The sequence below is a fragment of the Brachyhypopomus gauderio genome, chromosome 20 (assembly GCF_052324685.1).
Source record: "Brachyhypopomus gauderio isolate BG-103 chromosome 20, BGAUD_0.2, whole genome shotgun sequence".
NCBI lineage: Eukaryota > Metazoa > Chordata > Actinopteri > Gymnotiformes > Hypopomidae > Brachyhypopomus > Brachyhypopomus gauderio.
Window position 1 is genome coordinate 8,305,494 of NC_135230.1, and position 22,834 is coordinate 8,328,327.

At 44.4% G+C, this 22,834-nt stretch overlaps 1 protein-coding gene across 2 annotated transcripts in view; it reads right to left on the reverse strand.

Moving 5' to 3' along the window:
• The window catches only part of sorcs1 (sortilin-related VPS10 domain containing receptor 1), a 149,466-nt gene that overhangs the window by 34,582 nt on the left and 92,050 nt on the right, over positions 1 to 22,834 (reverse strand). For both annotated transcript variants that reach the window (XR_013122592.1, XM_076982918.1), the window contains exons 4-11: positions 12,146 to 12,304; positions 9,964 to 10,037; positions 5,884 to 5,948; positions 5,069 to 5,187; positions 4,538 to 4,627; positions 3,294 to 3,473; positions 1,966 to 2,112; positions 842 to 944 (exon numbers count right to left, since the gene is read on the reverse strand). Coding sequence is in view for 1 of the 2 variants with exons in the window: in XM_076982918.1 (XP_076839033.1) it covers positions 842 to 944; positions 1,966 to 2,112; positions 3,294 to 3,473; positions 4,538 to 4,627; positions 5,069 to 5,187; positions 5,884 to 5,948; positions 9,964 to 10,037; positions 12,146 to 12,304 (937 nt within the window). In the remaining variant the exon portion in view is untranslated. The remainder of the gene's footprint in view (positions 1 to 841; positions 945 to 1,965; positions 2,113 to 3,293; positions 3,474 to 4,537; positions 4,628 to 5,068; positions 5,188 to 5,883; positions 5,949 to 9,963; positions 10,038 to 12,145; positions 12,305 to 22,834) is intronic.

Consider the following 22,834-nt stretch of genomic DNA (forward strand, 5'->3'; position numbering starts at 1 on the left):
TGCTCTGTGCACTCAACATGAGCATGTAATAACAGTGTCATAAAAACTCACAAAGGAAGTGCTATTAAACTGACAAAAATAAAACAAAATAAAAATGTTAACCTCTCAGTACCCAAAATCATCTGTACTGTGGAGGCAGGTTCAAGGGTGCACATAAAATGAAAGAGCAGCAGGTAAGGTGTTTAAGAATCGCTGTAGAATTTTTTTCAAAACTAGGTACCTATTTTTTTTTGTCTCTGAAGTCCTTTCTACTTTCTGTTTAGTCTTATAGCTTTGTGTGCAAAATGACATGATACCAACGAGGTTCTGGTTCAGGCCGGTGAGAACCTTGGTTTTTATCGGAACCAAGGAAGCATCATCATCATCATCATCATCATCAGCTAAATCCAGTAAAATCATCCTCATTAATGGCCAATGTGGATGGAGAGGGAGGTTCAGCTTCCAGCACTGCTGTAGCTGACTTCTGCACCCCAGTCATCTTGCTAACCTATTACCCAGCATGCAAATTTCCCCATCCAGCACTCCCGTCCCGATAGCTCTTTCCTCTATAGCTTGACATGCCCCTGCATGTCGTCCCGGTTCACGCCAATGAATCCACTACTACTTGGTTCCAGCTGGGAAGGAACTTTTGGTATTTCCACTTTTGGTGGAAATGCACAGAATGGTTCTAAATGAAGTTCTAAATGAAGTTTAGAACTTACACCCCAGCCATGTTCCAGTAGGCCTGTCTGGGAAAGGGCAATGTCCTTAATATTCACATTCAGTGTCATTCAGACACAATTAGCCTGCCTTTATGATGGCGCTGAACTTTGGATACTGCAGGAGAAAGGTTGCCACTCACCGGACGCCACTATGATCCCAGGGGCGGACTCCTTGCTGGCTATGTTTCCAGAAGTATATGGGTTTGCCGACACATGCAGGTGTAAATGCAGGGAGCAGTACGGCTGGAGAGCATAAACACACACACACACACACACACACACACACACACACACACACACACACACACACACACAAGCACCATTAACGCACAGAAGTAACCTAATGTATCTGAATCAATACGAACTCCCTTTTAAGCGCTATCAACATGGTCAGGGGCTTAAGCTAACAAAAAGCCCTAATTACAAATCCCACAACGGTAGATGCTTCTCACTGGTTGCATCCCAGCGTTAATTTTGATTGGGGTAACCTTTACCACCACAGTTCTCATTATAAGTCTGCAAATGGCACGGGAGGCACATGATGTGCAGGTTGTTAAGGAGTTTATTAAAACTTTGACATTTTCTGACAAATAACTCCTTAGTACCGGCTGAAAGAAAGAAAGGGCAGATGTGGGACCATTAAATAAGCAAATTCATCAAAGTGTAATTATAATGTTGAGCGTCTATTTGTTTGTGCCAGTGGATCGTGGTTAGTTATATTCACCTAGATGAAACAAACATTAGCTGGGCATCTTTTGCATTGGGACGCATGACAGCTCGTTATAGAAAACTTCGGATGCTGGAAGAGTCCATTAAAAAAAAAAAATCAATAGTTTTTGTTCGTTTTTTCAGGAGTGTTCAGCCAGGGCTTGTTCTACATGTTCGATTTTGCACAGAGATGTCCTGAAAAATGTCAGTACGAAGGTTTACATGGCGTAGCATTTTTTACTTTTTTTTTTTTTTTGCATCCAGCTGTCTCTCATTTATACACAGCAAATGAAATGCATGTGATAATGAAACGAGAAGCAAGTGACGGTGCCAGATCTACTGATATCCTTCAAGAGCGTGGTGGACTCATTACTGTTCGTCACCTGACCTTTTTACCGCAGGGCGTCTGCCGTCACAATCCGCAGTGATGAGCGGATCTGACAAGTGTTGCTCCTTCACATGCTTAACGTGGACCGTGTTAGACACGTTTCAGACTCCATTCTCTCCCCCCCCACCTGTTTCTACCCCACCTCTGGCTTCTCTCTCTCACTCTCACCAGTATGCAGTGGATGCTGTTCCCTTGGAGGCCAGAAGAGGGCGCCTGCAACAGTCGCCAGTCTCTTCCTTTATTGTATGTTATGTATGTCTTCACTTGTTCCTCGAGTTTCTTGTTGGCCAGAAACATGCCTTTGATTCCCGCCACCTAGGACAGTTTGAGAGTGAAACAACAGGGAAGGTCGACCAGAGATCAAAAAATGACTCAAGAAACCACATTTTTCTGTAGATTCTAAAGCAATATTATTACATTTAAAGTGCAGTTTGTTCTGCTCAGTGTACATACAAAACTTCCTGGCATTTTCTATCTTTATTAGTGCAGTTATGCGGGGGTGATATTCATGGTTTACACATATGACAAAAGGAAGCATACTAGATCTGTCTGGGAGAAAATGACTATAACAGATTAATCAACACCCTTTTCAAACATCAGCTGAACAGAGGTCTCCTCAGGGCCAGGACAAACCAACAGAGAGCAGGACAGGCTAGGCTTCTGATTGGCTCTCCTTTGCTCAGTAATTGAAGAATAATTCAGTTTGGCCTGCGGTGGGGATTCTTCGCATACACAATGCGAGGGTGGTGACCTCAATCAAGTCACTGGATTCTTCCTCCTCTCCCTGGGCCAAACGCAAGTTTACTGGCAGGAAGATGGCACGGGAAGGGTGTGTGTGTGTGTGTGTGTGTGTGTGTGTGTAAGGGGCTAGCTATCATCAACAGTTTAATTATTTGATCGGGAGATAGCTTGACACTGCTAGTCTGTGTGTGTGGGATTTCATCTTATCCTGCGTGTCTGTGCAGTCCACACTTAGGCAGAGCTGCTTTAACAGAAGTGTGTAGTTGAGCAAGAGAGCTGAGACACTCCTAATTCAGATCACCCACTCGTTCTGCCCTGTATATTTACAGCACTGTCTCAGCCTGAAGGTACCTAGACTCCTGTTGTGCAAAATTGAACTTGTGCAGCAGACTGGCGTGCTCGCCTGCATGGGCCTTTGCTAAATGCTGAAAAGGTCAACCATTTTGAAGGATGGATCAGAAAGACAGCAGCGAATTCATGAAAATGGGACCGCGGTTGAAAAGAAGAACTCCTGTAATCATTCAGTGGGAGACTCAAAGGACATCATTGGATTTCATTTATCGCTGTATCTAATTGAAAGGGTAAATTGTAAGTTTTTCAAAAAAAAGAAAAAAAAAAACTCTCTCATGCTTGACTAAACTATCACTTCATCAAAGAACATAAAGGGTACGGCCGATTCGGGCAGAGCGGTATTCGCAGATCGGTAGATTAGGGTGTGAATGAATAAAGGCAAGCGCGTGGGCACCGTGGGATACCTCGTAAAGGTCGATCATGACGTTTCCCTCTGATCCCATGCTGCTCATCACGTTCTCCAGGGCAAGAGTGTAAAAGACCCCTCTGGACTCCGACACGTACAGGTTGTAGGTGTCGTTCTGGTTCCACTCCTGTACGGCCGCTACCACGCGGTTCTCGTCTGTGCTGATCACGTGCAGACTCTGCCAATGACAACCACGTGCAGGTCTCACAGACGCTGATCAACCGTCAGCCCCTTCTACCCAGATCACGTATAGACCAGCGTCTCCGGCATCTCATAATTGACATGAATCACAAAGGAATTTTAAGTATGTTGTAAAATTTTGGACACTGACAGTCAGGAACAATTTGTAGTGTTCTTTGTTTATTATGATGAAGGCAGATTGTTGAGGTTATGAAATAAATACAACCATATTCTGATAAAAAAGCTTACAGACCTCAACATTTGTTTTAAAACTTCAAACAAGCTCTAATTTGAAACACCAAAAAAGCTGTAACAGGTCCAGCTCCAAAAAACTTATACCCCTAAATGTTTCAAAACACCCTCTGCGAAAAGATATGAATGTATTTCAATTTAGTTTCAACCCTTCACATTTACATACATCGGAGGGGGATGACATTAACATTTTCGTAATTTCCATTTGCAATCAAGGTGGAGGCGATTGTGCATGTGGAAGCCTGGAGTGAAGGGAATGGCTGAAGAGCCAGGATGATTCCGCCCTGCTGCGTCCAATCAGATTAATAATCCCATCAGCCCCTGCTCTCGGCCTCCTCGCATCACTCATCCCTGCACTGGCTTAAGACTAATATGCTTATTGCTTTAAATTGAGCTTGTCAGATTCGGCTAGTATCGAAACCACCATGCTGGTAATTTGTGAATTTCATCTACCTCAGACTGTGGGCTTCTCTGCTAGTGCACTTTATCTGACGGGGTTACTGGAGGCCTGATTGAATAAAACACGTTTAATTGTCATACGAGACAAAGAGTGTGGAGGAAGTGGTGAGAGGAAGAACATTTTAACTTTAAACCAATGACTCTGCTGCTGAGAGGTCATCCCAGGATATGCTCCGAGTTCCTGTACCCTGTGAGAGAATTGTCACTCACACGTGTCGCTGGGGTTTATCAGAGGCTGGGAGCTTCAAATATAAATGTGTGAGCACGGCCGGAGAGGCTGGAGAGAAACAGCGTTGTGTGTATTTATGGTTGTTCTGCCGATGCGCCACGGGCGAGACTGGGTTACACTACCTTCGGAAGCGTGTACTTGGGTAGCTTCATAGGCGTGAACAGGTCTCGCCTTGATGACACGTAGTAGATTGGTCGGCCGCCCGTCGACACCTTGGGTAATGGAGACAACCGCAAACAGAAACGAGGGAAAGAGCCGGGTTGGGAAGGCACTTTTAGACCGGGTGACAATTTATAAACGGGTGCAGGCATCCCGCCGTAAACTCTGTTAGCGTTGTTTGTACAGGTGCAAGATACAATTTATCACCTTGAAATTGTTCAGTCACTTTGTCACGATACATTGCTTCCCAAGTTTACCCAAACGTACATGTGCTTTACAGTTAGACAGGACAGTAGATGGGGGGCAGGACACACAGGCTAACACCCGTAAATGTTCGTGGGGCATCACAGATGCTCTCTGACCAGCAAAAGCCAATCTGTTCCTATTCCTTGGCCCCTCACGAATCTAATCTTTGTGGCAGTGTTTTTTAGCGGCGCAGGGCCACAGATGGGGGCTCCCCCTCCCCCGTAACGTTTCCTCCATTTATTACTCACCTGGACAAACACATACTCGTCCTGCACCACCAAGGAATTGGGGTCAATGTAGCCTGGAAACGGCTTGCCCTTGTTGCCCTCGGTGCAGTTCTGCAGCTTGCAGGTGACGTACAGAGCGTCTGAAAGGTACAACGATGGGATCAGGAGGCAGAAGTCGTTCTGGAATGTTCCATCATTATCCGGCACGCCTGCTCGTGGGGGAGGGGAACGGAGTGGCACAGTGTGGCTGACAGCCGCGCGGTTCGCTTCGTCGAACGACCGGGAGACGCCGCGCGAAGGAACAGCCTGTGATTTTTCTTCTCTTTTCATCTAATCTTCGAGCAGTCAACAGAAGGGCCATGTTGTCCTTGTCTGCTAGCATCAGCTAAGTACATGAGCGCCTTCCAGATCGATAGTGGTGGCATTACTGTGGCCTTAGTGAACGCTTGCTCCATATGACCACATGTCTGGTGGGCCTGCTATCGAGCGCTTTTTACATGCCTCTGACAGAAGCTGTGGCTGTCAATCAACGTGCATGCGGAGGCACTGGGTAAATGTCAGAGCCACGGGAAGACGCCACACCCCCCTTTCCCCTTCGCCTCACCGGGCTACGACGTGCCATTTCTTATAATTGCTGTCCGCCAAAGCACTGGCAGCAGGCCATAAAAAAAATAAATATAAAATTGACCATTTGCTCTGTAATTGCATTAGACATCATCATACAGTTTTATCTGGATCCTGAGGTCTTGGAATCAGCTGGAGAAGGATGGAGTAATTCCTACTGAAATGTCAGAGAAGTCTATGAAATGCAATTAAAGCAGGACAGGGTGTCTTACGCGTTTCTGAAACAGTGGTCTCCAGGTGAATCAAGCCAGGTTCCTTATCAAGACCCATTTTGGACCTAGAGACAGAAAAAGAGGGACAAAGAGAACAGCAGACAAAGGTGCAGAGACAATGAGAGGATCTGTGAGAGAACGAGTGAAAATGCAAAAGTTGTCTAAAATGTTTTAATTGATTTATTATGTCCCTGCTAAATGATATTTCCATAAAATATGTGAGTTGTCACAGAGTACCTTTGACACTGTTGAGTTAAAACTAGGCATAAAGCCGTATAAGGCAGAGAGGTGTCTTGTTCCCCTCTTTAGCTCACCTAGTAGATACAGTATGGTGCTAAGAACCACAAGATCATGGGTTCAAGTCTCACACACATGTGCTCTCACATTGCTCTGACTAAGAACGTCTTCCACATGCAACATACATGTAACATAGTACTTGTAGTGTTCTTCTGTATGCTGTCATTATATATTTACTTATAAACCACAGGAGCATAGAAACATAGAGACAGCAGTGCTGTCGTTTTACTTAATAGTTACAAAGTGCAGCACTTAAAGCTGTGCTGTTAGCTGAACCCTGAACCTGAAGCTCTTCTCTGGCAGCTGAGGAGAACCAGACACAACAGGCTTCACTTTGACCGAAGCGTCTCCCTCTCCAGTGACCCCAGAGCAGACGTCGCTCCCGCCACCAAACCCTCTGACGTCTGAGGGCCACGGCCATCATTCTGACAGAAGCTCAGGAATACGTCCTGCCACCATTAGACCAGATGTCCTTCTCATTTGCTTCAGCAGAACACCCACAGGTGCGGCACAGCTATCTCTCTCTCTGTATGTCTGTCTCTCTCTCTTCCTGTCTGTCTCTCTCTGCCTGTCGCTTTGGGCCTGTCTATCTGTCTGTTTCTTGATTCAATTTTGTCTTTAAAAATTTGCTTCATTGGCCTGACAAAATAGTGTACTGCTATATCTATAGATAGATAGATAGATAGATAGATAGATAGATAGATAGATAGATAGATAGATAGATAGATAGATAGATAGCAGTGGCGGATGCTGGTCTTTCAAGGAGGGGAAGCTCAATTTCGGCCTACATCATAAAATGTGTCGGTTTATGTAAATTCTACCCGTTCCTTTTCAATAAAATGATCTGTGACCCTGTCGTACCAACAAGAAACGTTTCTTTCTTCGCTTCTTTTAATGAAGAAAATGCCGCTAAGAGGATTATGAAAATCTCCGGTTCAACTCAAAACAGAATGAATATTCAAAAAATTTAAGTTAAACGCTCCCGCGGAGGTTTACACCAAAAGATCGCTCATTCGAACATTTTGCTGTCAATCAAAAAGGGATTCGGCCTCAGACAGATCATCCAATCATCATGCAGAAGCTGAGCGTCCGGGCCAGCCAAGGCCGGCCCACTGCCCCATAGACCCCCAGAGACGCTGAGCGTCCGATGGGCGGGACAAAGCCCAGCATTTATCCAATGGCTCGTCTCGTTTCGCTGCACTCTTTGCTTCGCTATTGAACTCTGTAGACGCTCAGCGTCCACACCGTTTAAAGCACTGTGAAGCTGCGGGACTGAGTGAGAGGAAAGCCGAATGGTTACCAGTGATAAGAAGCTGATTCTGAACAAAAGTTGAGCGTGTTGTAACGCATATTTAGTCAATGACGTGTACACACAACAGTTTATGTTTGATCACTTATTTTTTTACATTTTAGGGGAAGCTGAGCTTCCCTTGCAGTCTTAGAGCAATCGCCACTGATAGATAGATAGATAGATAGATAGATAGATAGATAGATAGATAGATAGATAGATAGATAGATAGATAGATAGATAGACAGATAGATAGTGTGTGTGTGTGTGTGTGTGTGTGTGTGTGTGTGTGTGTGTGTGTGTGTGTGTGTGTGTGTGTGTGGATTGTATATGTGCACAGACATAGAATATCCTATACATAGTACAGTACACTGTACTGGGCTGCACAGGGCAAATCTCTATCACAAACACTCTGTCTCTGTCTCACTCACTCTCTCTCTCTGTATCTCTCTCTCTCTCACCCTCATCCTGTCTCTTACTTCATGGTGGGATAAAAATCATTATAGCATGAAATATGTATTAAAGAGACTGTGGAATCAGAGGGAAGAGTTCTAGCATGCAGCTCACAAAGGCCTGCAGCTTCCTCGCTTTCTGTCTTTATAGAACGGTTATCGTATATATTGAAGACTTTCCACACACATCGTCCCAGCCTGCTATGGCTTTAACCTACTTCCCTCACAAGCTTTGAGATGGATCGGGCTGGCGCCTATACTACAATGTGGAATTGTTTTGCTGCCTTACTTCTCTCTTCTTTTCTCCTTACTACTATTCTTTTTTGACCTATTCCATTTTGACAACATCTTGCCTGGATTCCGAATTGGGCACAGCATGAGATGAGATCTCAGAGAGATTTGAGTTCTGGGTGCAAATGCAGTTGCAAGACTCCGAGAGTCCACAGACAGTCTCACACACGGAAGAAACGCGGTAGCTCAGAAATTCCGGTTTCAGTCGGCACTCTGCATACTGAGTGGGCGTTGGGAAAAGATTAAGGTACGTGAACGCCGTGGAATCCTCTAACAACTGACAGAAGGTCCCTGAGGGGGAGAGTAAAGGATCCATCAACATCCCCTTCACTCTTTAACGTCTGTGTTCTTTAGCCTACTGTCAGTACAACACTGCACATTCAGTTGCATTCAATGGGATGTTGGACGCTACCCCACAGGAGAATTTTCTGCAAAAAAATAAATAAATAAAAATGCTGCCCAGATCACATTTGCTTAAGACCACCTAGATTGCTTAAGACCACCTAGATTGCTTAAGATCACCTATATTGGTTAAGATCACCTAGATTGCTTAAAACCACCTAAAACGGCTCGGCATCCTGACCCCGGATTTGGCTTTGACATGATTGGAAAGACACAAACTAAGGAACTAATGACCACACTTAAGTGATAACATACATTTTCATTAGTGAGACTGTCCGCTCTGTTCCAATAAAAATATGGCATCCTACAGCATTATGAGTTCAATCATAATATGACCACAATGTAAAAGCCATTCATAAGTCCAGCTCATTTCAAATGGCTTCACAAAGTTTTTCTCACAACTTCAGATTCTTTGGTCGTGGGTAGCCTACGGAAAATCCATATCGTCCATCCAAAGGCATTTTGCTGAGAAAAACAGTTCTAAACTGTTAAAAAAAAAAAAAACATTCACATTCTAACCAACATCAAAACATACTTGATGAAATTTCTAAACCACACAGTTCTGCTGCTTAGGCTTCTGGGAATGTTTGCCCATGCTTTTCTGGTTTGTAGAGCACAGTCTGTTTGCTTGTTTTCTTGAGCCTCACACTGTGGTGTTACGTATCTGGGCAGCGGACATCTAGAATCCCAAAGCCACCTAGGAGCCCTGAAGTACACCTCGCCCAAACAACCATTTGCTAAGCAGCTCTAGAGGTTTCCTCCTGGAAGGTGTAGTCCAGTTCTGCTCTGGAAGCCCTTCTGGAGCTGAAGCGTTCCTTGAAGCTGTAAAGCATGGAGAAATGACTGGATGCTCAAGAACAAATGAGAACCGTGTCGGGAAAGGTCGAGGGAAGCTACAGCTGGGGACATTGGGACGGAGGACAGACCAGGGAAACAGCTTGTGTTCTGATCTCCATTGCCGATGGTGATCAAGACCAGCCGAGTAAAAATTCCAGGGACTTTGTCATCTGGCTGTACAGAAGGTATGATACATTTTTCTTGGTCTACAAAGCTATGAGACATCAAAAGCATGTTGAAATATGCCTACCGCGCCACACAATGCCCCAGTCAATTCCGGCATTCTAAATATCAATAGTGACCTGTAATGACAGCTTTCATCTGAGCTGTGGATAAGATCTTCAAGCTCTCTCCCCTTGGAAGGTGAGTTTACATCATTTACATCATCAAGACTGAATAAAAATCTATGCCCTTATCTTCTATTTATATCTCAGAGTGTCACATGGTGCAGGAAGTCAAAGCGATCGATGCGGGGTGTTCAACAGGAGGCGTCCCCCCGTTGCGCATACTTACCAATAAAATCGATTTGGAGCCACCCTTTCATGGACGAGTTGCCACCGTCGTCCGAACTCCACCGAGCTGTAGAGCTGAGGAGAGAATGACGGACAAAATGGAGTTACAAGTCAGAGACATTTACTGAGAGGCATTGTGGGTTTTCCTGAGAGGCATTTTGGGTGAATGCACTTAGTGTGCAGGACTTAAAAAAAAGGTATTTAAATCCTGCCCATAAGCTTATTGTCCATAAGACTTTCCAGCAATGTTGTTATTCAAAGATTGCGGAGATATGTTATCATAGAAAGACAATTCAAGTCAATATCTCTCAATGCCCCTGATGTGGAAACCCACTCCAGAACATATAATCCATCAACAAACACCACAGCAGCTGTGTTTGTCTCCTGGGTTTTAGTATAGTGGGGAAAAAAAAGCAGAATGAAGGGGAAAAATACCCACAGAGGTCCAATAAAAAACTGATTTTCCCTGAGTTATGAAAGCAGGCATGGAGCCTGGTCAGGTCCAACCAAGGTGGATCACACCCGGTAGGGTTTTTCATAGCAGTCAGGTTTGGCATGATACTACAGTTCAAGAGTGGTGGAACCAGCTCAGAGGTTTCTGTAGGCTCTGCCTGTGGGTGCGTGTGGCTAGGTGACACTGTGTCTGTAACTGTGGTTAGGCCACTATTCAGAAACAGGGAGAGCTAGACTACATCTGACTGGGACTTTGGGGCAGGTTACAGTGGAACTAGGTACTGACTGAATCACAGAGTGGTGAGGGCCTCAATTCCAAACTGAGGTTGTTTTTGTCTAGGAAGAGTATAGTTCAACAAGATTACACGATCGCTAACTTGACCAACCATGTTAACATGGCTAGTGATCAATGGATCCATAAGGAACTAATACCAATTAGTAGGATGTCATTTGCTGTCAGACTCCATTCCTGGCATCTTTCGATTTTTTGACGGAACAAACTTTTTTGTTGTTCAAGACACTGAAACTATCAAAAAGGTCCAAACCACCCTGGACATCACAAACCTCACAAAAGCAACTTTCAAAACTGTCTGTTGTGACATGGAATCCGTCAACATAAATACATGATTTATTTATTTCTGGTAGAGTCATAGGCGGGGATTTAATTAAGCTTGTGATTGTGTTTTTGTTTGTGTTAGTTTCCCTTGCTTCAACCATGGGCAACCATGCACGGTGTGCAAACAGTCACCCTTTATCTGTCAATGGAATGATAATGCTATTTGTTAGTGGTTATTTAATCTTAATTGTACTGCAGAGCTTTCCTCTCAAGGGTGAAGTCAATGTTAATTTCAAACTGAGTGAAACTGTGAGCACAAACCCATGACTAAAATCGAGGGGTTAGTTTATGTCAAAACATCCCCCTGTCTCCTTTTACGCCATCCCATAATACTTGGCTAGTAAGATTTTCACACAAATGCTCGTAGCTTTGAAGAGCTAGACGACTAAGTGTTCAAACGAGGATCCGAAGACGAGACTAATCAGCGTGTCCCAACAGCTACTCTCGTCTGTTGTTCTAACTTGTTTTGTCTCATCCAACTTTCTTCTTTGCATCCTCCTTTCACGTCATGTTTTTACTCAGCTACAAAATGGTGAATGTTGGGACTGTGAAAATCTCTTGGAGAAAAAGGAAGAATGCTCCATAATTTATAAGATTTAAAACAAGCCTGCAAAGAGCTGAGCTGCAAAGAGAGCATTTTATTATTGGTTATTCCAGATGACTGGGGACCCATAAATTGCTTTAATTGCAGTCTTCAGGCTAAGTGCAATAGTCTTTCTATTAGTACATATTACCTTTCTGACTGGTGATGGGCTTTTGAAGAAATGTTTGGGATGTTTCTAAGAATGCTTCACCAAATCTTTTCATTACGATGGGGTTGTGTCTTAAAGCTTTTACTTCATCCGCAACCCTCATCCACTTAAATGTCTGCTGATGCTTTTCTTTTGGACACTCTGGCTTGACGAGTTTTCAATGGGACACAAAAAAAATTGCTTGTAAATTTCACATGTCAATGCAATTTCATATGGATGCCCAGTCAATGATGTTAAAATGAACATGTGCGTTTTAGTCAGCGTGCCGGAATTCCATCTGCTCTGTATTTTGACGTTAACGTGACGGCCCTGAATAAAACACAACAAGCCTGACACAATCCTGATGGGTCGGCCGATCTCACCTTGTGGTCGTGGCTGTAGGCGAGGATCCAGTCCTCCTTCTCGGGGTGAAAGAGCAGGCTGAGAACGTAGAAGCCCAGCCGGTACTTCTGGTAGGTGGCGCCCTCGTCGGTGCTGATGAGCAGGCTGTTCTCCACCTCTGGGTCCGTCAGCAGCATGATCTGGAACATGGTAGATGTGGGGGTGGAGTTAGGGGCGGGGTTAGGGGCGGGGCTGGAGGTGGCACCCAGAACGCAGCATGGAGCGTTCCCGAGCCGAAGCTTTAGATTCAGCACCAGACACTTGAATGCTGATGCTGAATGAAAAGCTACCGAGGGGCAAGTTAGCGTTATGGAAATGAGACTGGACTAAGTGGACCACGCAGGACTTAATTCATGGCCGGCGACGGTAGCAATTTCTTTCGGTGAAGTATTCCTTTAAGGATATATGGCTTCATAAATCCGCCTCTGGCCCACAGGCAGTAGGCAGGATGACCAGAGGCTATGCTTGACTGTTTATCAGCTCACACGCAAATGAAGAACCATTAACCATTAAAACCACTGGGAAGAGAAACGCTGAAGAGAAGTGGGAAATATCTGTTCTTGGTCTAGCATTACAGATTCAAACATCATCAGTGCCAAGGACCCTAATGCAGCTGAAACTGAGCAAGACAAAGAGAAACAACAGCACCTCGCATTCAACTGACAGACAGACAGACAGACAGACAGGTCACGGACGGGACAGCTTGAGACATGGTGTGCCTCATTTGCAAGTCATAATGAACGTCTTTAGAGCGTAACCGGCGCGAGTTAATGTGACATCTCTATTGCGCCCCTTCTAAGACTCTCCACTCCGGGACAGGTCTCGTCCTTGACATAATACCCACATAGGGTTATCTCTGTCCCCATCAGTGTCTTAACAAACTGGGACATGTAGATTCATTGTGAGGTATGCTTGTGTGTGTGTGTGTGTGTGTGTGTGTGTGTGTGTGTGTGTGTGTGTGTGTGTGTGTGTGTGTGTGTGTGTGTGTGTGTGTGTGTGTGTGTGTTTGTGCGTGTGTGTGTTTCTTTTACCTTCTAACCAGACAACAAAAGCTGCAATTTCCCATTGGCTTTGTTTTATTTTCGAGGGAAGGGGGGGTGTTCTGAATTTTTGAGATCTTGCCAAGACTTTCAAAAACAAATCTATATCAGAAGATATAATCAGCTACAAATATAATTGAAAAAGCAAACGTCGACTGCCAAAAGCCTTATCATCCACAATGCACAAAGAACAAGGAACGTGTGTGTGGGTGTGTGTGTGCGTGAGCGCATGCGTGAATGCCTGCTCAATCGATTTGTTTTTATTTATCATTATCACCTCAGGGAAGGTGGGGAATAAACACAGCTAATTCACTGGGCTACAACTGGTTTTAAAAAGAAAAGAGTTTTTTTAAAGGTCAGTGCATGTCAGTTGCCTAGAACTATAAACGAGTGTCATTCAAGTAGCTAGACTCTGTGTCCCCAATGCCTTTAATCACTCAAACAATCAGATCGAGTTTGGCTTGACCGCGGTGCACATTCACCTGGTTGTTGATGATTCGTAGGGGGGGAGTCCCGAAATACCCCGCAAGAGTCCTGAAAAGCTCGTCTCGCGTCCCTGTGGTGCCATGAAAAGCTAAAGCTGATTTGATCTCAGTGTGCTGGGGTGCTTGTACTAACAGGGCGGGAAAAGTTCAGGCTGGTGTTTTACACTTAAGAGGCAGATGGGGCAGGTTGTTTCGGTATCATAGGACTATGCGTTTTAATTGGCCAGCAGCTCTGCAGACACCGACCTGATGCAGACGGCCTTCTGCACTCTCGGGCTTCTGGTCTGAGGCGTACGCCCGAGCACGTACAATAACTGCTCGGAAAGAAACCGCGAGAAGCATAGCTGCTTAAATACACAAAAATGACACGCCACAAAAATGAGAACATGGAACATGGCCAAAAAAATCGCCTTTAATGAAAATAAAAGATGACTTTCCATCCATAAAATCAATAAATGGTGACACCCTGCACTTTTCCCTTCTAGTAATTTTCTTTTTGTGGTCTATCTAGTCCTGAGTCAAGGCCCCGATGAATACAAATATTTACCTTTGTAAGAAACCATTAAAAAGGGGACTGTTAACCTCTGGCCAACTGCAGGCGGCCGCTGACTGCGGACATTCATTCTTTGATGTAGTCAAATACCAGTCATAGCTCACTGCAAATATATCTGGCCCAGATGACAGTTATACCTCACATTCTTTCAGTGTTGTTTTTCTGAAGTGACATTGCAGTGTGCGGACAGGTCATGCGTCACAGATGTGACTCCCTATAGCAGTGGCTGCTCACCACTTCTGATGAATTCACGACCTCGGGGAGTTAGGAGAAGAGGACTCACAAACAGACTCCTCCGTAGGTTGGGACATACATACAAGTCTCATTTTTGCCTGCATGACCTTTATTTGGAAAGACAGAGAAGGAGAGAAAGGGAGGGAGAGAGAGAGAGAGAGAAAGAGGGGAAGAAGCTCTGGAGTAGACAAGAGACTGAAGGCTTGAAAGATTTCAATTGCGTGTATTGATTTATCACCACTAGGGGGCGTCTGAATAGGATTTTGTTGGAAATGTAAGCTTGAAGTTGACTAGAATGACAATAACCTTCTATTTTTTACCACATTCACAAGTAACACTGCAACAAGACACCGTTTCAAAGCCCTGTTTGATCTGAGCTTTCAGTGTTCATGTAGATTGAATTCAGTAAAATCTGTACAGGCACAAATGGTTTCACTGGATGTCACTCCTGTGAGGCTATAGGACGGACTGAGGTTGCCAAGTCATCTACAAACCCTGAACCTAAGCTGTTCGCAACTTTTCAAATGTTTACAAAATGCAAAAACCAAACAAAAAACAAAATCAAACTTTTCGACTTCTGTTCATCGTCGGAACACATTCTGACTTACACTCCACATTCGTTTAACCTTCTGACACCTCTGCTGTCTCCTGCACATCTGAAGATAAAGCTTACTGAAGCTACTTCCTGGCTAGTCAGAGCTCATAGCTCCAGCTACCACATCCAACCACTGGCTACTAATCAACCTGCGACGTATTAATGAAATTAGCCACACGTTTTCACTCCGAGCCGAGTGTAATCGGATTGTGTCGCACTACAGCCAGGTAGTAAATATGGCAGAAAGGTGATATAACGAAACGGCACTCCTCGTTAAAGGCTAGGAAGCGTGTCACGTCCTAACAGTTTTAAAACTGTCATAATCTGTTTGGTGTGTTAAGCACCGCTAATCCGTCAATATTGACCAGATGGATTAACGGCCGTGACTTAAGCTTCGCTACAAACGTGTAGTTTTGCTGAAGTGCAGGTTATGCGGAGTTTGGGGCCTTAGAATGAGGCGTCATATACAAACACCAGCTGTAGTGACAACATACCCGCACAAACAGGAACACTGAAGGCTACACGGTCTTTAATCACATTGATCTGCTGACGGTCACATTTCCAACCTCTCAAAGGCCTTTACACGTAGCTTCAGTGTTCTCAAATGTGTGGCTACACCCCTCCCTCTCTCCCTCCCTCTCTCTCTCCCTCCCTCTCTCTCTCTCTCTCTTACATTGACTCCATGGAATTATGAAACTATAGCAACAATATCTGGCCAGTTTCCTCTTCTCTGAGGAAGCAGCAGACCTGGGAACAGTAAGAAACCTTGTTATTCTGCACACTGTGAGATGTACACACTGGACTCAGGGACACTGTATTTTGCTTGGCTAGCCAAAGAAGGTCTGATTAGGGATGCAGTTCACACTACCGCCTCCCATATTGTTTTATTAACCAAGGCTATTGGCTTCTCAGTAGAGAGCTGACCAATTAGAGGAAAAGCCTGTTTTGGGTCCCGCATGAAGGCTCAAGGAGTTAGAAAAACATCACCAGCAACCATTATTTAAGATCACCAAGGGAGTCAATACAATTGGTAGTGGGGAGGAATGTGTGTGTGTAAACTCATAATTGGAAGTTATTGTTGGTAACAATGAGCTTGTACAAAGGTGTGTGTCTGTGTGTACGTGTTTTAACAAGTTGATTCACTTATCATTTTCCCAGGTTTACCATCACCTGAATTAGGGTTCCCCTTTAAGAGAGGTGTCATGTTAGGTAAATCTCATTCTAATGCATCACATAAGCACCAGGGAGTGGTCAAAAATAGAACAGAAAGCCACTGGAGGAAAACTGCCGTCATTGGTGCATACTCATATAGGAGCCAATCAGATTCCACTTCACTTAGCTCTAAGGTGAAACGGAACAGCAACCAGATGTTACCATGGGAATGAAGAACAGCTGGTGAAAAGCAAAATAAATTTCATCTGATACTTATTACACATAACCATAATAGAATTCTAAATCATATTGTCAATCGAGCTGGGCGATATGTGTGGCTCTCAAAAGCTGCAGCGTTTCAAAGTGATCGTGCATGGTATGCGTACTAGTGCATTCCGTTAACAACATCGTGACGTTTCTGGAGGATTGTAGGCCATCTAGTGGAGTGAAGTTATACTGCACTCTGGCCAGTGAGCCCAGGAGGTTTTCGATTAAGAGCATTAACAGGCCATCGACGAAGCAAATCTCCACGTGAAGAAGCACACAACCAAGACGGCAAGAGCCTCCGCGCTCATAACGAGAAACGCGACCCGATGTCACGCACCCCGGTGTCATGCGCTCAGAGCCGACGGCCTCTGAAGGACAGGATGGTTCTCGGATGGGGTTGCCAAGCAACAAATAACACCGTGATCACAGCCTCACCACACTCACGCAGAAAAGGCTGGCCGAGGAGAGAGAGGGGAGGCAGAATGACGAACGTCGCCCGCTGGATATTCCGGGCGAGACCCCGCGGTGCTGTCGGGCCTGCGTCAGAAGGCACGAAAGATGAAGGACGAAGGGAAGGGGCTGGTGAGGAAGGTCTTCATCATCGTTTCATCGTCATCTTCATCATGAATGTGGGGGGGGGGGGGGGGGGGGGGGGAGTGGAGTGTCCGGGGTGAAAATCTCTTCATCATGTCCATGTCCCTAATGGACTTTTTGAGTTTTTTGTTTCCCTTGGTCAGTTCTTTTCATTTACACAATAGTGTCTTTCACTCCTTACACCCTGTAAACACACCCCCAAAAGTCCAAACAATTCTCCCTTCTAAACCTTCTTGTTATCTGATAATTCTCTCTTTAGAGTTGGAGTGCACTGGCTTTCACAGCCGTGTGTGTGTGTGTGTGTGTGTGTGTGTGTGTGTGTGTGTGTGTTGGGGTGGGGACTGGGGAGAAAAGCTACCTGAGTGGCTCTGAGTGGGAGAACCTAATTGCCTCCAGGGTACAGGGTGGTGGAGGAGGTCAGGGTGGGGCAGACCAAAATGTGGGGGTGGGGGGGGTTCACAGAGGAGCTGAGTGGTTTGTCCCATGAGTGTGGGAGAATGCCAGCCGTAGAGGTGAACTGAGAGGTTTCCAGAGAGGCTGTCTGGCTCTCCCCTAGTTTTGTTTAGGCTGCAGCTAAAACAAGCAAATGAGTAAATAAAGGGTCCCCAAAAGTGCTGTCAAAGAACTCCTTTCTACCAACTATACAGGTATGTGCTCACCAGAACATGGTGACCCACCTCTGAAGAGGTTTTTGGAGAATGTGTTGGCTCCCAGTTGCTGTAGCTCATTAGTGCCACCAGATGGACAAAAGCTTAACTGCGCTGCTTTACACCGGCACTTCTGTGTTGCTCCTCGCCAGTGTCAGCAGAAGACTGCCAACATCTGCGTTTCCTTGGTACCACACCTCCATATTATACACGATGTGTACATGAGTATGGGACCACAACATCAAGTAAATAAATACAAATAAACAAATAATCACAGAGAATGGGTGATAGAGAAATTCTGAAACCACATTTGAATTCAGCATGCAAAAATACACAATAAACAAGTATTCTTTGCAAAAGCAAAGCAAAATCAATGTTGACCTGTGTAATTGGTAAACAGAAATGAAAGCCTGTATGCAAGCACGGAACAATGAAGAACTGAGAAGACCATGTTCCAGTAGACCGGAGACGTGTTGTAAGGTGGGGTGGAGAAAACAAACACTGCTGACTTATTTACTGAAACAGGAACATAGACAGAGGCGGCTGTGAAGAGCGCGAAACGTTTCACCAGCCGTCGTGAAATCAGCAGCGTTATTGCTGAAGCCTCCGTGTGTTGTTGGTCCAACCTAATGAGGTAATGAATGTCTTTAGCGGCTTCTTCTGTCTGAACTCTAATCATTACATTTCAGGAGTGCAGGTTGATCCCAGACAGCCATCTGAAGTTCAGCTTAATTGACTCATGGGCTCTTGGACATTTTCGAATATGGACTGGACACTTTTGATCCTCCTTATTGGCTAATTGGGCTGCAGTGCAGTTCATCCCCAAGACACACACACACACACACACACACACACAAGCACCACAGACCTGAGCCACCACACAGCAAGCTGTTCTCAAAGACAGAAGACAGGCCGTGAGAGTTTAGAACAGGTGGCTAGCACAGTTAACCAACTGAGCTGCATCAGGTCAACTCACTGGGAATACTGAGAGTGTGGACGCAAGGTAAACAGTCAAGGTAAAATCACGTCACACGTGTATTAACATTTTTAAAACATTAAAAAACATCATTAATAACTAAAGTCATTTTATATGCTCTTCTTGTAAAGTGTGTATGTGTCATACAAACTGCATGAGTCACTAGTCACTAGTCCCTCTCCCTTTATCTCTCACTCTCTGTCTCTCTCTTTATCACTGTCTCCATCATTCACTCTTTTCTTTTATCAAAGACATCACAGACATTTTGAGATTTTGCCCACAGGCCAAAAGATGTTATGGTAACAGATGTTAAACACCTTTGGACCATCAGAATTAAGGATATATTGTTTCCAGTAGTGAGGCATTTTTAATACTAATGGACATTGCATTAATGACATATCTGTTTGCATTGCCAGTTGTTGCTATAGCAGCAATGACATTAGGAAACTCAAAGAAAAACAACTGATCTACAGTCTTGCAACTTTAAAAGTCTATGAAATGAATTTTATAATTTAAACATCTACTTTTTCTTTACAAAAAATGCAATGTACCATTCCACAGAATGAGGAGTAACTGTCTTTGGGTTCTTTCTTTGCTTCTTGAAGCATTTGTATGGATTTCATTAACCTCCTAAACTCCAAGAAACTGTGGGTGTTTTCTCATAACTGCATGACTTTATATTCATACTTAGTGAATAATTCATAACAGTTAAAAATGAATCTCAGGATTACAGTAATAAATTAACAATAAGCCTGGAGTCTAAGAGGTTAAAATGTTTGTTTTCGGTGCATGGTTGGCAATATCCATGCCTCAGAACTGCTTTATGGTCCCAGAAACAATCTCCTCACCAAGCATTAGCATTCAAAGCATATATAAAATCCCCTGGATCAGAGTGAAAGCATGTACCAACAGGCTAACGCTAGTTTCCTGTGTGTGTGAGTGTGTGTGTGTGTGTGTGTGTGTGTGTGTGTGTGTGTGTGGCAGCGGGGTCTGAGACAGCTCTGTCCAGGGTTGAGTCAGCAGCCGCTTCATATAAGGTTTGATTTTTAAAGAGAGAGATTGTTCAGCTATAGGAGATGATTTTGAGACTTCGCACATATAAGGTTTGATTTTTAAAGAGAGAGATTGTTCAGCTATAGGAGATGATTTTGAGACTTCGCACAAGTCAATTATTGCAGATCTCAGCACACGTAAAAGAACCATTCTACCCACCCACTGAACACAGAGTAAAAACATACACACACACACACACCTTTGCCCTCAAAGTTGCTGCGCACAGACACACACACACACACACACACACACACACACATCCACTAAGATATAAAAAATTAACAGGGATATATACAAACAAGGAAAGCATCATAGAGGGTAATTTTACAAGGCAATACAAACCTGTTTATTACTCTTCAGAATATGACAAAATGGACATTATGTAGTTAATCTCTATCTATAATTCTATTTTTTTTTCGGTTTTACTGGCTAATTTGTCTTTAGACACTCCAGGGACCATATTATCCCTTTGGTGTAAATGTGTGGCTGTTATGATACCCCTATAGGTAGCAGTGCCACTGGGACAACTTTGTCCTGTTCTTAAAGTCGTGTTATAAGTGGGAGTAACCTTTACAGTCCACAGCTTGAAGAGGAACATCAGTCATAGTGGAGATGCTCCTGTGCTAAAGTGCCTGTCCACAGTCCTGAGACCAGTGAGGAAGATATGAGCCTCAGTTCAAGGGTTGTTGTGACAGTGCGACGTTCTCTGAACTTCTCTGAATTCAGTTCATCGCTTGTTAGTGGAGAGAGAGTCTCCTGGCTCGTTATTTATCAAAGTGAAAGACGAATCGTGATCCCAGTTACATGCTGTGTGTGGGTGTAAACGTGTGAAGATCATGACATTAGCATCTGCTCATTTATTTCCTTAACATGTTGGTCGTGAGTCCTGTTTTACCAGGTAGGAGTGTTCTGTTATCTGTTGAGAATGAAACAGGAGTGTTCTGTAATCCACTGAGAATGGTACAGGAGTGTTCTGTAATCCACTGAGAATGGTAAAGGAGTGTACTGTAACCTGCTGAGAATGGTACAGGAGTGAACTGTAATCTGCTGAGAATTGTACAGGAGTGAACTGTAATCTGCTGAGAATGGTACAGCAGCGTACTGTAATCTGCTGAGAATGTAATCAGATCTCATCATCCTCAAATAATGCTGCTCTCACACCTGGAATTGTATTAAAGTTTTGTTTGTTTTTTGATTTTTCCTCTTTCTCCATTTTCACCTGCTGCCTCCCAAAATCCGCTTCAAAACACCAAGACTCCTCCCTCCTTGGAAAAAGCAGGCGGCCTCTTGATGCTCTTGGCTTGTCCGTACAGATGCTGCTCCCGTGCTTTGTGGCTGGGGAGGAGACTGGTCCTGTCATCTTTGCTTCCTCAGTGAGAACACAGCCAATCTCCAACAGATGGCACATGGCACAGCTGGGCTTTGAACTGGGCTCCCGGTAGCCGCCGTGACCTCTGCCCTGCTAAGAGCCGCTTTTCTCCCTGCGCCAAACAGCAGCGAATTAAAAAGCTTTACAAGCTCCTCATAAGTCCTCAGTGTTAAAAGCTGAAACGTCGAAAGGAGGACTTTTTTTTTAAACGCTTGGATCTCCGGTCGTGTTTGCAGAGTCGAGAAACCTGTTGTCAAAATCAGCCGCGTCTTTTGCGAGACCCAAAAGCAGTTCGTCTCCGTGACGATGAAGCCCATAATTATGCAGAGGCTCCAGGGTTTTGTGAGTGCACTGCGATACAGCCCGGGGAGTGAGTGACAGTTGCTTGTTCCTTCGCTGAAGAGCTGTACTTAATACATACCAAACAGGCCTTTTAAAGACAAATGAGAGAGTAGACAGGGAGAAACTACAGAGAAACCTCATCTTTCAAATGGACATCAGCCTGCATTTTCAGTGCACATCTTAGACAGCATATGGTCACATTGACATCTTGACGTGGTATACTAATAGTATAGTAGACTAATACGTTACAGTGGCATATTAGTAATCATATCAGAAGCTTCACATAAAGCCTGGGTATTGCATTGCTCCCGTGGAGGCAATTGCCTGCATGTTTATGAAAAATAGCTCCATTTAAAGGGAATATTAATGCAACCTTGCCTTGAAAAAAAAAAAGCTAAAATCCAAGACTGTCAAGCCGCTTTCCGAACGGCCGATGATCATTCCAGGCCATCAAGCTGTTTGCCAACATAATCGTGGCGCTGCACCTGTGCATGGAACTGTATGAATGGCCGCAATACCCACCAGTCGTTTGGGGAAGTCAGGCACCTTTTTATTAAGTTACCCGCCACATTCCCACAAATCACAGTGGCAGCTTCATAGACGCCAGATCTGCATGACTCCCACGGCAAATGCCGTAAGCGTGTTCTGCCTTCGTTACAGCGATACCATTAACACGGCGAAAACGAGGCCGTCCGGATTGGGGGATGGAGTAGGAAAGAGGAGAAATGGGGAGGAACCGGAGAGGAGAACCGATGGGTGTCCGCTGTGGTCCAGCAGGCCGCGGGATCCCCCGGCCGTAAATAAGAACCCTCTTGTCTTGTCTTTGATTAAAACACTGCGAATTTACGAGGTTCTTTTCATGCAGTTCATAACTCACCAGCCTGAGGAGAGATAAATTTACAGGCTTATGGCTTATCAATATGAATGAGGGCCATGTCTTTGGCTTTGAATACCACTAAATCTCTGAATCATTACTTTTTTTTGTGAGGAAGGTGTCTTCTATAATTGTAGTGCTACATTTTGGGGTTGTACTAATCCTATAAGATATTAGAAATGGACTTAGAAATAGATTACAATAAAGTCTGTATTACAATAGATTACATACTCAAGACAGATGGTGTTCGTATTCCACAAAACGTGACAAGATATGTCAAGACGTAGCACCGTATTTTAAAGATTCGTTTTATTAAATGTGCGTCACAGACCCCCCCACAATTCTTCACCTTTGGCTTGTCATTTCACTTTGGTCACTGCCAGCACCTGATGTCCTGGTCTGCTCCCCAGAATATGGGCCCCACAGCACCCTTACCTCTTGTACAGCCTTAAACTCAAGGTGCAGATGTATGTAGTCAATTACCAGTTG